A 14,992-nucleotide genomic window follows, 5' to 3' on the forward strand; every position below is an offset into this window, starting at 1 on the left:
TCTTGAGGAAGCACCATGCAAACCCCTTAAGACTTAGCTGCTTCCAAAGTAAAATGTAAGGTCGTGTAAGAATTTGAAATCAAAGCTTTAAAGACACTGACATTCTCCCACTGCCTCTCAGACATGCATGTGTTCAGCTAAAATGCACATTTGACAAAAATCAGCTTGTTGACTATCCACATATGACTGATTATCACAATGAGCCTCTGTGATGGTTTGGGCATAGGAGCTTCCGGTTATTCCTTCAATTCAGAAGACTATCCAGCTAATGTGTTTCCAAGGCAATGAAAGGAATATTTCATTCCAAGGAGCATTTAAAACAGTAAAATTTAATAACCCCTCATGTGCTTTCTAACATAAATTCCTCATTATTTTTAGTGGACTTGCTATTTAATAGTATATGCACTTATTTATTCAATGAATATTTATTGAACATCTACCAACTATGTCTTTAGTTAACATCTGCTGCACCATAAGTGTCTTTTAAAAGTTCCCCCCAAAACTTGGCAAATTGTTGGAAAATGATGTTGGAAGTTGTGGGATCTTGTGGGGAGTTAATGCCTTACACAGCAGTAATTATGATTACAATAAAACATACAGAATGTTTTTACAATGCTTTAAAATTTTAATGTTTGTAATGATCTTAATGGGCTCCCAAATTAAAGAAGTTTTACATGGGCACAATAACAAAGCAGTAATTGGAGTCATACTTAATGAAAATAGAAACTAAATTTTGTAGAATAAGATTTATATTAAACCAACTGATTCGATTCTAATGACAGTCTTCTCTCGCGTGTAGCCATATATACTCCCTTAGGACTTCTCTATGACAAATAAAAGCACATATGAAGCTTGAATAAAGCCCTTCACAAATATTAATTCACCTTGATGAAATGTGACAGAATATTATTTTAACTTAATCGGGAGTCTGAGATCATGATCTCTAAATCAAAGAGGACTCCAAAAGATCCACCATTATATTTTTGGATTTGAATTAATATACTGTCACTTCAGATTATTTTGATTTACTTGTTGATCTTCCGTTTTTTTCTAAAAATTGTTAAGGCTAACATGTCACATAAAGTTTTTTTTTTTTTTTCAGTTTTATGGATGAAAAAAGTAGCCAGATTTCTATGGACAGCTTTTCAGTTGAGAGACCCAAGTTCTGCCTGTAGATTCACTTTATTTTCTGGAGGGCATTGCAAAGGATTCCAACTTCACCTAAAAAGAAGAAAACCATTGGTTAGGGCCACCCATATAATTTAAAAATACCCTTGGAGAATCCACAATGTGTGGAACCCTAGGGAATCAGTGGACTTCCTGAAGAAGCTGGGTGTCATTCAAATTTTATGGCACCTACAACTTAGTTATGGAGATAGGAGTTGGGCAGTTGTGCTATGGGTAGTCCCATGTTTTAGGATGTGCTAGAGCTATTAATATAATTATCTTCCTCTTTCCAGAGGCTGTTCACCAGGGAAGGACTTAACAAGTTTCTGCCCAGGCACACACTAGCTGTTCTGTTACTTTTTACATGACTATCCAAAGGTGTCTCAAGGAACTAAGTCACTAAACCCAAAAGAGTGGTTCATACAAATCTCACATGTCAGAATCGCCTGAGGTCTTATTGCCAATACAAACACCCAAAACTTAGCACAAATTTAGTAAATTTAGTTTGGAACTTTTTGATTTTTTAGCCATCTTCCTAAATGATTCTGGTGCACATTAATGTTTGGGAATGTGTGCTCTAAGCAGATCACAGAGCTTAGATTGTCAGATCCCTAGACTAAGGTGTCATGTGATTCCATTCATGCCAAGTTTTCACAAGCCAAAGAACACAGGTCAGATACTCATTATAAAAGTGGAAGAAGTCTTGGGTGTCAATAAACCTCCTTCCCTCCTAGATCCAGAAGAAGCAAAAGTGGAAAGATGATGAGGTCTTCTATAACGTCATATAGTTCTAAGAACCCTCAGTTCCTAAACTGGTTAGTTTGTGCTCTTGAAAACCCCCTGATAAATGATAATCTATGGAATTATTTTTGTCTTTTCAGAAACAATTTGAAAAAATAGCTATGGAAATGGTAAAAGCAGCTATAGCCTCACACCTCTGTCTTACATCCCAGCCTCTGGAGTGCCTGGCGCTTCTTCACTGAATACATTGACACCAAATGAGTGTTTCAAGTGATTTTTTTGAAATGAGAAATCACAGACAGCCATACCTACTGTGGAACGTTGTCAGTGATGAGGGCAAGTTCTGTGTATTGGAGGTACCACAGGCAATGTGAAAGGGGCATTACAGACACTTCAAGCCAAACTATCCCTTTGGAGTGCACTGGCATTATGCAAGGCAGGAATTCCTGCCTGGGCCAGAATCCAGAATACCTCCCTACGGGCTCCCCTCTTTGGTAGTTCCATCTATTCATTCAATAGCTCTTGAGTACCTAATATAATTCTTAGAAATAGAGCTATGAATAAACCTGCTGTGGCTTTCTGCCCAAGTCTAGATGGAGAGACAGCCAAGTGAACAATTATAAAACAACAGTGAGAAATCCTCTATGAGAGGAATCTCCAGGCACTGGAAGACAAAGGAAGGGTCTCCAACCACTCTTCCTACAAGAAGAGGTATCTACACAGGACTTAAAGGTAAACAGGTTGTGGACATCTCTAAAAGGGCCTGGGAAGAACAGTATTTTAAACAGAAAGAATTACATGGGCAAAAGGCCAGGAACAACCAGAGAGCACAGGAACTAGAAACTGATCAAAATTACTAGAAAACAATTCGAAGGGTTGGGGGGGGGAATCAGGTATGAAAAAGGTAACTTTGTGATTTTTTTTTAAGAATAGCTATTATAATTCTATAACCGAGGAAGAGTAGAAGGCAATAGATGAGCTACTGGGGAGCTGAGAATGGAGACAGAACTAACTCTTTAGGAGATGAGATTCCAGGCAGAGTGATATCACCTGGACACTTGGAGGAATGGGATGAGAGGCACCTGAGAGTGGCAGACCAGGTGTAGAAAAGTGGTGTAGAGAAAGGAGATGGAAGGGAGTCTCAGAGGGTGAAAGGAAAAGGAACTCTCAAGGCAACCTCTCCTTTTTGCCAAATTCTTCTCTCCCGATGATCCCGTGGCTTACGTGGGGATGTCTCCAAATCCAACATGTAATAAATCTCCTATTGTTCCTATAGTGAGGTAAGAAAACACAACCCTGTGTTTCTGGGAAAGAGGGGTAACTACTTACTGTTGATGGAGTCCGCCAAAATCTTAATCTGCTGGGTGTTGTCCAAGACCTCGATCCTCTGAGTGTAGGGGTCATAACGCACTGAGAAGGGTCGAGGGATCGTGGCAGCAAAGTTCCTGAAACCAAAACTGCAGGTCAGCTTTTGGAGAAAAGTCTCTTTTTTCCTGTGGCATTTCCCTTCGTTAACACTGAAGCCTCACTAGAACAGGGGCTTCCAAAGCCAGGGCTGAGAACAACATAGAACTTTAGGGAGATCCTCTTGGGGAGCCTTCATGATGCTGCAGGAAGGTGAGGCTCCCGGAGTGAGGAGGATGGAGGAGAGAACTAGAAATGCCAAGCAGGAAGGACTGAGGGTCCTTGAGAGAGAGGTGGAGGTGGGAGTCATTTTAGGGCAGAGCAAATGGACTTGTGGGCCAGAATTTTACCTTTAATTACTCCATCTAAATGCACCAAAGGCTGACATACTCAGCCTCAGAATTCCAAAGGCCTACATGTCCTGGGTCCATCACCTGATGGTTCTAAGCTATTTCCTAAAAGTGGTGACAGTGACTATCAGGACATCCATGTTAGGTAGACCCTCTGCTCAGCCTGTCTCCTGCTTGGATGAGAACCTGGTTTGAGGGTTGCAGGGCTTGTAGGCAAAGCTCTCAGCTCAGAGGCCCAAGAGTCCCAGAGTCCTGAAACCACTCTGAGGCCTCTTGCTGAACTGCCTCTGGGACTGACCCCTTTCACTAGTTATCGATTCAATGCCTTTTTTATGTCCGGTACTATTCTAGGGACTCAAGAAAGAGCAGGAAACAGAAAGCACAAACATTCCTACCTTTATGGAGCTTAAATTATAATACGTTAGAAGTTCAGAAGTGCTAGGAAGAAAAATAAATCACAGAAGTGCTGAGGGAATGGTTGGATGGAGATTTTAAGAACAGTCAGGTACTGCATAGACACATTTTGGCCGATTATAGACCATATATATAACAGAGGTCCCAGAAGGTTATCCAGGAACTGGAATATTACTCTTGCCAAGTGACACCATAGCCATTGTAATGTCATAGTGCCACATATCACTTATGTGTTTATGTTGATGCGATGTCAAAAAACCTACTACTCAACCAGTCATACAAAAGTATAGCAATACAATTGTGCATAATACAAAATACTTGGCAACAGTTATGTTACTATGCTACTTTTCTATGTATTTACTATACTGTACTTTTTAATCATTATTTTGGTGTTCTTCTACTTGCAAAAATAAATATTTTAGTGTAAAATAATATTCTGTGTCATGCCAAGCAGCAGCCTCATACATCTCGGCTTTATTATGCCTCATAGCTAGAATGTTTGCATCATTTTCTCTGGTGCTTGATTAATCTTGTGTTATTTTGTTCATCAAGGCCTTAGGAGCCATGGGCTGTGCATTGTATGTGCCATGCAGCTGCAGTGTGCAGTAGGCTTCACCATCTAGGTTATTATGTATGTACGTGCTATGACATCAATGACACAATGACAATCACCTAGTGATGAATTTCTCAGATACGTGGTTGGTTGATGCATGATTGACCATAAGAGATGAAGACAAAGAGATTAAATTTGGGGAAAGATATAAAGGAGGTAAAGAAGCAAGTTATGCAGGTATTAGAAGAGCAAAATGAAGAAGGTATTTCCTGTGGTTGGAAGACTTCCCTGACTGATTTGGTGGGGTGGGTGGGGGAGACTTTTTGGCCACTCTGCACACACAGGGTTCCGTGACTGGACTTGGTGTCTACACTGAACAGAGACCTGATGTCAGAACAGATGTCCAACAGAGAGTGGAAAGGGATGAGGGTGGGGAAGTTCTGCAGGCTGACTGCCCACAGATCAGCATCACCAGCCCGGGTCAGGGACTCCCAGAGCTAAGGACCCACCTGGTCACCACCTCACCTCACTTTCTCCTTGGCATCACTGAAACTCTCAGCCACGTAATACAGGGGCTGGAACTCTGTGACCTTGTATGTCTGAGTCGCTGTCGTCTCCAACTCCAGGGGGAGGAGTTTCGGCTTGTCAGATAAGCAGTACTGCAGGCACCAAGTGAAGGGCTTTCAGTTAAATCAAGATCAGGGATCCTGTTCTCCCCATAGGCTACTTGCACATCTTATTTTACCTTGATTCCTTCTACACTCCACCCAAACACAGTCAACCACATTATTTTGCATATACTAGATTCATCTAAAATCCTTCTTAGCTCATCTAAAACCCACAACCAAGATAGGAAGTGGTAACTCATTCCAAGTACTTTCAAGCAAAGAGATCAACAGGCACTGTGGGAGCCAACCACATCTTCTGGCATGTGTTTGCATCCATGGAAAGTTGCATACACAGGTCAATCTTAGGATCAGGAGTTTCCTCCTCCCTAGGGCCCTGTGCACTTGCAGTTGAACTTCTACCTCTGACACCCACAGTCATAATCAAATCATAACTGCTAAGGTACCAATCATTGGATGATGAGCCTCCCATTGCATCTCAAAATGGATACACGGGGCCTCAACAATACCAAGAAAATGAGAATGGTCTCCTCTACTCACCATTTTTAAATCCATTTCTGGTTCCTGTTAGGGTCATACCTGTAATTCACCAAAGGATGACAGGAGCCCAGCACCATATGCCTTTATGGAATCCCCTTGCTTGCAGAGCCCAAACTCCACGGTGAACCAGTAAATCTGGAATGGAAAGCCATGCTGAGAGCATACCCCAAGTAAGGAGAAGGTACCAGATACCCTAGGATTAAGGAAGGAACTGCCCAGGTAGGAGCCTGTGTGAGTCTGTTCTCTGAGTCAGTGCTGCTCGACCTCACTTCTCTGTATCCTGTGCCTCACCCTACCTACTCACCTGTTGAATCAAGAGTTGGCTGAGTCCAAGGTATGATGGGAAATACACCTTGATGGGCACTAAGGAAGTCTCCTAAAGATAGCACCAATAAATTCCTCTAACATGGGAACCCCTCTTTTCTTTTTGATTTTTTTCACTGTGCCATAAACTATGATGATATGTCCCTAAAATGTTCTGAAATTGGTAGGGTTTGTCAGGTAATTCCATCAGGTCTAGCAGTGGGTGGTAGGGGACTGGGTGGTGGTGGAATCAATGAGGGGCGCATCCCATTGTCCATGCTAAAACTTGGAGTGTTGCTAAAGTCAACCACTGTACTTATCTCCCCAAATAACCAAGTCCTTTCCCCTCAACAGTTCCTAGTCCAACACATCCTAGATGCCTGCCCTGGGGAAAAGTGTCTTGGGGTTCTTGGCTTAGAAACTGGGGAAGGATGTGTTGAAATTGTGGAGTATAAAGGAAGGAAATCACCTACTACGCAGATTTGCTGCTTCTATAGCTTCAGTGAATGAGTGTCATTATAGTCACATGGGAGAGAGAATGAAGAGCCCACCCCGTTCCTACCTTGTGTCTGAGAAAAGAACCTAATGTTGGCTCCACTATAAAGGTGGAGATGTGAACATTCCCTCTTCAAAGTTGTGAATCCAGACTACTTCACAGCACACTTTAGACCCAAGGCATTTTGATTAGCATAGCCAGTTGTTATTTTTAAGAACACTCTGTTTAAAATTCTGTGTAAACATCTACATGCAGCTGCCTCCAAAATAATCCAAGAAGGAGAAATCAAAATGTGAGGCTTCCCCTGGGCAAATGGAACCCACTGCATTCTGATTCCACCCCCCACCCAAATAGCCTGCCTTCCAGGAAAGAGCAAGTTTTTAGGCTCTGAAGCCACATCACAGCACTCCCACCATCCACCTAGGGGGAGGAAAGACTCACAGTGGCGAGTTTCTCGATGTACTCATCAGGAGCACCCAAAGAGGCCAGGCCAATTTCCTGCATGGTGGAGAAGCAGAGTCACCAACTCAGCCCATCCCAACCCCTACCCTTGGTACCAGGCTGAGGCTTGACCAAAGAAAGGTCACGAGTGGCCAGCTGTCTTCAGAAGGGCCCAGATGGATCCTGTGTGTTCTGTCAAGTCTTCCCTGCCCACACCTCATAGAAGCAAAGATCTCTAGAGCCCGGGGAACCTTCCAACATCATTTGGTTCTTTTGTGCTCACTTTACAAATGAGGTACAGAGAAGGGAGGTGACTGTTCATGGTCACACAGGGCGTTGGTATCTAAGACTCTTGTTTCCAGTCCAGTGATTTTTCTCCCATAGCAAACATGGAACATTCCTGGAGTATCAGATGAGGCTTAATCATGTACCTCGGGACACCACAGGAGAACTCAGATGAGTGTGTGAAACGCTTCCAGGTCTAACACCCAGCTGGAGAGTTTGAAATGTCATGGATCATTTCTCATCACAACTTCAATTGCAGAATTCCTCTCATGGTCTCTTGGTTTGTCAGTGTGTGTGTATGTGTGTGTGTGTGTGTGTGTGTTTCCAACTTTATGCATTCCTTCCAAAAATATTTATTGAATGCCTTCTGTGTGCCTGACTATGTACAAAATTGACACAGATTCTTGACTTTGTGGTTTGTATATCTATGCATATACATAGATATGTGGTACCCTGAATAAGTTCTTTGGAAAGAAGAGACAGAAGAAAAAAGGGACCAGGAAGATTACAAGTTTCAGGGAGTCTGGGAGAGGTGCAACCTTAAATGGGGTTTCCGAGGAAGCATCATTGAGAAGGCAATATTTGGGCAAAAATTTGAACAAGATCATTGGTTCTACTGATCTCTGAGGAAACTACATTGTAGGCCAAGCACACAGACAATATAAAAATTCCTTAAAGTGGGGAAATACAAGTTGGTTCAAGCAATAGAGAGGGAACCATCGTGGCTGAGAAGGGATTCAGAGTCAGATTATGTCGGACTATTTTAGGGCTTGGGCTTTTCTTTTCAGTGAAATGGGAAGCCATTCCAGGGTTTTGACCAGAGAAGTGGACAGGATCTGACTTATGTTATCAAAGACTCACTCTGGCCACTGAACAGGAATGGGCTGTAGGGATCACAAATAGAGGCCGGATGCCAGGAAGGAGGCTATGATGTCAACAGGGTAAAAGATGACAGTGGGTGACTGACGCAGGGTGTAGCAGTGGACGTGGTAAGACATGGTCAGGCACTATGCCTATCCGAAAAGTAGAATGCACAGAGGAGACTGAAAGATTAGTCGTGCGGTAAATGAAAAAGGAGGTGATAACATTCTCCTGTGCTTTTGGTTTAAGCAACTGGAAGAATAGAGTAGCCGAGGATTGATATGAGGATGTTTGTAGGTGGAAGTTTGGACAAGATTTGAAATTTAGTTCTGGACCAGATGATGGAAATATCTAATTAATACCCAAGTGGAGCTTTTGAGTAAGCAGGTGGATATATAAGCCTGAGTTTGAGGACTGCAGTCTGAGCTGAGGACATAAATTTGTTCATCATCGAAGTCAAGAAAGTATTCAAAACCATGGGATTTGGTGAGATCACCAAAGGAATGAGTGTAGGCAGATAGAACTAATAATTGAGACAACTTTGAAGCAAGAGGATACATGGTTTGCATTTCTTTTTTTTTTATTATTTATTTTTTAGTTTTCGGCGGACACAACATCTTTGTTTGTATGTGGTGCTGGGGATCGAACCCGGGCCGCACGCATGGCAGGCGAGTGCGCTACCGTTTGAGCCACATCCCCAGCCCCTGGTTTGCATTTCTATATCCCTCCTGCACCAAGCCCAGAGCCTCAACCCCACTATGCTTAGAAAATGCTATCAAATGTAGAGTAAATCAGATTCAGATATTGTCCTTAACCTGGCTCTCCCTCCATTGTCTCCATTCCAACCACCTTTCCAAAAAAGCCATAATCCCAAATCCAACAAAATCCATTGATAAATCCAAGATCAAAATGGTGCCCAATTTTTTTCACTACCATTCTCCCTGAGCTCAGAGCTGGCCCCCATTATTTCCCTGTGCTCCATCCCAACCCCAAACTTCCCTATAGTGAAAAGCAAGTTCTACCTTTAGGTCAAAAAGGAATGTTCTCATAGAACTTTTAAAATGTCTCCTTGCCTGTGGATTTTCCAGATCAAAGGTGGAACCATGTGACACTGATGGCCCCACAGCTCTCATCTGTTGTACATAACTGTCCACGCCTCTGTGGGGTCCCCAAAATGGAAATGGCTTAAGGGGGATTGACACTTAGCCTCTCACTTGGCAGAAGAATTTCTGGAGGTAAAAATAGAAGTATCTATTCTCCAAAGAGAAAAGTGATAGTTCTCTAATATAGTAACTAGTCCCTATTCAAAGCTGTCCTGAGTAATCAATACTATCTGGACAGCTGTAACTACACTGTCAGTGAAAGTGCTCCCAGAATTAAAGTTAACTAAGCTGTACACCCTCCCACTTTTAAAAGTCCAACAATCTCCAAATTCCATTAGCTCCCCCAAACCTCACACAGAAGTAACAAAAGCTTTGTCTGTTTAGAGAGTCTGTGTCTTACAAGAACAGTTCTCCCAGACTTAGTAAGCAATGAGTTTGGCTTTCTGTTTTGTCCATTTGTTTCAAACATGAAGTGGTATCCTCTTAATTCATCAGTGGAAATATTTATTTCTTCCAGCTGACAAAAAAAATGATTATAATATTCACACTCAATCCCACTATTCTGAAATTCAGACTTGGCCTGGCATTTCCTCATGGGTTATTCTGTTTGATCCTCATTCTTCATTGTGAGGAAGAGAACTGTCAGGGAAGGCTTCTTACTGATCAGATCTGTGCAAACAAAGACAGGGTGCCCTGGCGATCACAGAGCTGAGCATTGGTAGGGTTGGATCCTCTGAGTGCATCAGAGCCATCATGCCACTCAACCATGATCCCAGCTACCCCAAGCCTGGTTTTAGGCTGCCTTTCAGTACCTGGAGAGAATTAGTAGAATATTTTCATTCACCCGAAAAGATTTTTCTTTTGAGTTTGCTCATCACTGTAAAAGATGAATCAAGGTCTAGATTGCTGCTTTGATGATGGTGAGGAGACACTGGGCTCTTTATTATTTACATATTTATTTATTTTTTTCAACTGTAAGTCAGGTCCTTGGCATTTGATTCTCAATAAATATCATCTTATTTAATTCAAATACATACACCAATGCCTGGTGTATGTACTTGTATGAAAGTCCGTAAAGAAAATGAGAGTGGGAAAGTACTAGGGGAACTTGGAAGAAGGCAAGGTGATGTCTGCATGGGAATCAAGGAGACATTCACAAATGAAAGGCTCTTAATCTAAATCTGGTAGGATAAGTAAGATAAGTAAGTTTGACGGTGCACAATATGATTTGGAGGATGAGCGATTCATCCTGGATGATGTCCCTAAAATGGGTATTTAGCCAACTCCACAGACCCACACACCCCTCTCAGATAGGATCACAGGACTAGACCAGGTTTCCACTCTTGCAAAGGATGTGTAAGGCTCTCTCTAGGGCTCAGCTCATTTGAGAAATCCAGGCCCAACTCTATAACTAGAAGGGGGAAAATAAATCCATTCCTTACCTGGGAAAATTGGGCAAAGCTGCGATCTGAAAACAAGGGCACATGTCCCAAGAGCTCATGACAGATGTCACTGAAAGACACAAAGTAGAGTTTGGAGGAGAGGAGGGTTAGGCCAGGCCAGAATTCATCTTTCTACATGAGGAATGGGCAGAAAGAAGGTAAGTAACTCCTTTAGGCTAATGCCTTCACTCTCACGAATAAGTGATATGCAGAGTGTGAGGTCAGTTGAGAAATGGAAGAAAGGCAAAGGAAAGTAAGGATCAGGCACAGGGCAGGGCACAGCAGCCAGGGGGCATAGGGATATGTCCACTAGGGTGTAGGGCAGGACCTAAGAGCCTTTCATACACCTAGGTGAGCTGTGGGTCATAAGCACTTTCCCATTCCAAGTCTTCTGTATGTTCAAATTTGGTCATTTTGGACAGAGAAAATCCTCAGAATAGACGGGATTCCTTCCCTGTTAGTATTGCCATCAAATAATTCAGACAACTAGTCCTGAGGATCAGCCTACAATGATCCTAAACCTTGTTTCTGGAGCAGAAAGGGTGACACCCACTGTGGCTAGCAACAGGCGCTGGAGGATAGTACTCACGGTTCAGGGGTGTACATGGGCTTGGATCCGTGTCTGATGTACTGTGTGCAGTGGAACACTCGGAAGGCCAGGCCATTCAAGAAATCTCGGGAAGACAGCAGGCCAGCCACTGGTCGGAGGCGGAAGCCAGTACAACCTGGGAAGCAAAGAACAAAGACTCAAACCCCTTTGCGGAGCAGCCAGAGGGTCCTAAAGACCTCCAGGTAAGAAAGCAGTACCTGCACCTGCCCTGGAACAGGTACTCTGATGCCAAGCTGGTTTGGCTTCACATCTCTACCCCACTGTTTTATGAATGGCTGATTTGGGTCAAGTAAACACATTTCTGAGCCTCAGTTTCCTCATCTGCAAAATGTAGATAGATAGTGCTTAAGGATATTTCAAACATCACGGGAGTGCTAAGTACAAAGTACTTAGCACAGAGCTTAGTTCACTGGAAATACTTAGCATATTTCACTTTTATTATTGCTTGTTAGAGTTGAACACTTACTCACTAATTCTTATTTTTCCAGTGTTGGAAGGGAACGTTTACTCTGTTGCCCAGAGGAAAGAGAATGGAAGAAATAGTTCCAGTTTCTCTGCTGTGCCTCACACAGTCCACCCCAGGAGGAGCTGGGACCTGACTTCAGTATTGGGGAAGAAGAAACAAGGATTGTGACTTTAACCCTTCCCCTGGGGCTCCTTCTTCATTGACTGCCTATGGAGCAACACATTCTGGTCTACTCTTAGCTATGCACTGTGAATTGGCAGGCTAGTTTCCCTAACCAAGGACAAAATACTGGGAAGTCCAATACGGGATTGACTGGACATCTATACCTGCGTATCTTTTCTTTAAAACCGACATTGTGGTCACCATCTCTCCAGGTCCTCTGTCATTCAATTTGTTCCATACTTAGAAGGAGAACAGTAATCACATTGATAATGATAATAAGAATAGCTAATACTCTAAATGACCTGCCATATGCCTGACACTGTTCTGAGAACTTTACATGTGCTCACCGATATTTGCACTGACACTGAGATAGACGCCATTATTATCCCCCTTTATAGTGGAAGACGCTGAGACACAGAGATTGAAGCTCTTGTCACAAGCCACAAGCAGTCTGGCTTCAGAGGCTAGTCACTTAATTATAATTATATAATTCCCCAAATGCTAGTATTACTGTTTTATTATTCTTATCATTGGCTAAAGATAATAATCAGCTACAGAAGGTCTTCAGGACCTCCTTTCCTCTTCCCTCGTGTTCACTGTATCTTCAGGCTAAAGCTTCTTCTTGCTCTTCTCTTTATCTAAGGAGACTCTCTCAACAGAAAAGATCCCAAAACTCCTATAGCCCAACCTGTCCCAGCTACAACGTCCCTCCCTGCCATCTAGTTTCCTGGAGCCTCGCCCCAGAGTCTGCACAGTTCATATGAACAGAAAATTCTCAGTTGCTATAAACCTGCACTCTGTCTTCCTACCTTTTCCCTCAGTCTACCTGGCACATAGTAGGTATTCAGTACGTGCTGATTGTTTTATTTTGTTTTTTTCTGGATTAACACCCTCTTTGCAGAAGGGAGAGTACCTCTCTCTGAGCCACTCAGAGGCAATTCAGTCCAAATTCCCCGAGCAGCCAACACTAGGTGCTGCTTTCATGTGCGACATCTTATTTCACTCTGATGACATCCCTGTGAGAAAGGCTAAAGGGTTGACAGAGTCTCCATTGAACAGGTGGCCACACTGAGGCAGGTTTACCCAGCTAGAGAAGGTCAAGGGCAGGATTCATGTCCGAGGCATAGACCACCCCACATAGGGCATTTACACAAATACTGCAGCCATCTCCTGAGAGCAAACCTGCAGGGAGAACCCTGACTGGGCACCTTGAGCTTTGTGTATAATAAAAAAATTAAAATTTAAAAACAACAACAACTTCAGGGACAGATGTAGGGCATTACTACCAACTCTCTGACTCACTCTGGCTTCCAGGTACCACCCCTTCCCGCTCCTCTCCCCCAGCCCTCCCGCTCCCTCAGGACCCTTGACCTTGGGGAGGACTCACTCTGCAGGAACTGAGAGACATCTTCCAGCTGGGGAATGTTGTCTTCACGGAAGCCACAGTACTTTTCCAGCAGAGGGAAAATGTGATTGTACTCATAGCAAGCGTGGGTTTTATACAAGGACTTCAGGGTCCTGAACACCGTCCCCCACGTGTTCTTCTCTTCCTCCGTGTATTCCACCCGAGGGATGGGCTGCCCACTAGAACACAGACAGGAAACAGGTGTCTCCAGGGGACCCGGCAGAGCAGACAGGGGAACGCAGGCCAAGTCACCAAGAGTCGAGCTCCAGGGTTTGTGGGCTGCCACCACTGCCTAACTTCAAAAGTTATGTGAGCAGGGCACCGTGGCACATGCCTGTAATCCCAGCAGCTCGGGAGGCTGAGTCAGGAGGATCGCGAGTTCAAAGCCAGCTTCAGCAAAAGTGAGGCACTAAGCAGCTCAATGAGACCTGTCTCTAAGTAAAATACAAAATAGGGCTGGAGACGTGGCTTAGTGGTTGAGTGCCCCTAAATTCAATTCCTGGTACCTATCGTCCCCCAAAAAAATTATGCAAAAAAGGAAAATTCCACGTACTGATATAGAAACATTATCGTGTTGGTTTTCCTGGCGCATGAGTAATTTGATTAAACAGCAATATATGCCCTCACTTCACTGCTGACACTGGGAATTTTGCTCTCACTGTGGGAAATCATTTGGTCCTGCTGCTGTTCTCTCTAATTGTAGGGGCCAGTCAGGTAGCCAACAGGTATAAAGTGGCAGGTATAGGGTGATAAGGAGGAGGGTGCTGAGGCAATTCCAGAATGCTTCCTCTTTCTAAACAAAGATACCTGACTTCAGTTAAAGCAACACAGTGCCTTGTGTTACAGCAACTAACACAATTAACCCTGTGGGCTAAGCTGGATCTGATAGGTGGGTCCTGGGTCATGAGTTTCAAACAGCTTTCTTGAGTGGGTGTGTGCCTGCTGAATTTGGTATTTCTACTCCTGGGAAGTTACAAAGGTATTTACCTGCTAGGAGTCCACAATGTGTATATGTAAATACTATATATATATATATAAACATATGTGTTTTGTCAATACAAATATATTTTATATAAATGCATACAAGTGTATTGTATGTGTTTTTTATTTATCAGTTTAAAAGAAAAAAATCTAAATCAAGGGTAAAAATTAAATAAAGAGTGAGACAGGTAAATAAATACATGCTAAGGTATAGCCAACACCGAGCTTGACAAAATACACACACTGGGCCCTGCCCCATGGGTTCTGAATGTACTGGGTGAGGACGACCCAGACTTTGGAATTCTGATCAGCTCCCCAGGTGACTGTTACGTACTTTGTCATTTATTTGAAAGGCCCTGAGCTGTGATCTGAACAGTGAAAACAAATGAAAACAAAACAAAGTCTGGTCTCAAAGACCAGTGATGTGTCCTGGGCTGTGGGCCTGTTTCCCTCACAGGGGACACAGTCTAGGACAAAGTCAAACTGTTTACCTCGGAATTTCAGATCAGGCTCCAAAGTTGATCCCTCCTGCCCTTTCAAAGTTGTAGCACATCCAAGGAAACTAAAGTCAAGTCACTGTTATTTTCTACAGAAATATGAGCAGGGATTAGGGGGAAAGACATGGTTTTGCTTATGAATTAA

General features: G+C 43.2%; 1 protein-coding gene across 1 annotated transcript in view; it reads right to left on the reverse strand.

Moving 5' to 3' along the window:
* Positions 1-602: 602 nt before the first annotated feature.
* Pah (phenylalanine hydroxylase) overlaps positions 603-14,992 on the reverse strand; it is a 69,032-nt gene continuing 54,642 nt past the window's right edge. The window contains exons 6-13 of the mRNA XM_046429744.2: positions 13,352-13,548; positions 11,316-11,451; positions 10,727-10,796; positions 7,036-7,092; positions 5,835-5,930; positions 5,155-5,288; positions 3,238-3,353; positions 603-1,221 (exon numbers count right to left, since the gene is read on the reverse strand). Coding sequence (XP_046285700.1) covers positions 1,178-1,221; positions 3,238-3,353; positions 5,155-5,288; positions 5,835-5,930; positions 7,036-7,092; positions 10,727-10,796; positions 11,316-11,451; positions 13,352-13,548 — 850 coding nt within the window. The 3' untranslated portion in view covers positions 603-1,177. The remainder of the gene's footprint in view (positions 1,222-3,237; positions 3,354-5,154; positions 5,289-5,834; positions 5,931-7,035; positions 7,093-10,726; positions 10,797-11,315; positions 11,452-13,351; positions 13,549-14,992) is intronic.

Source organism: Marmota monax, unplaced genomic scaffold (assembly GCF_021218885.2).
Source record: "Marmota monax isolate L192 unplaced genomic scaffold, Marmota_monax_Labrador192_F-V1.1 WCK01_AAM20220418_F8-fsc00051, whole genome shotgun sequence".
Taxonomy (NCBI): domain Eukaryota; kingdom Metazoa; phylum Chordata; class Mammalia; order Rodentia; family Sciuridae; genus Marmota; species Marmota monax.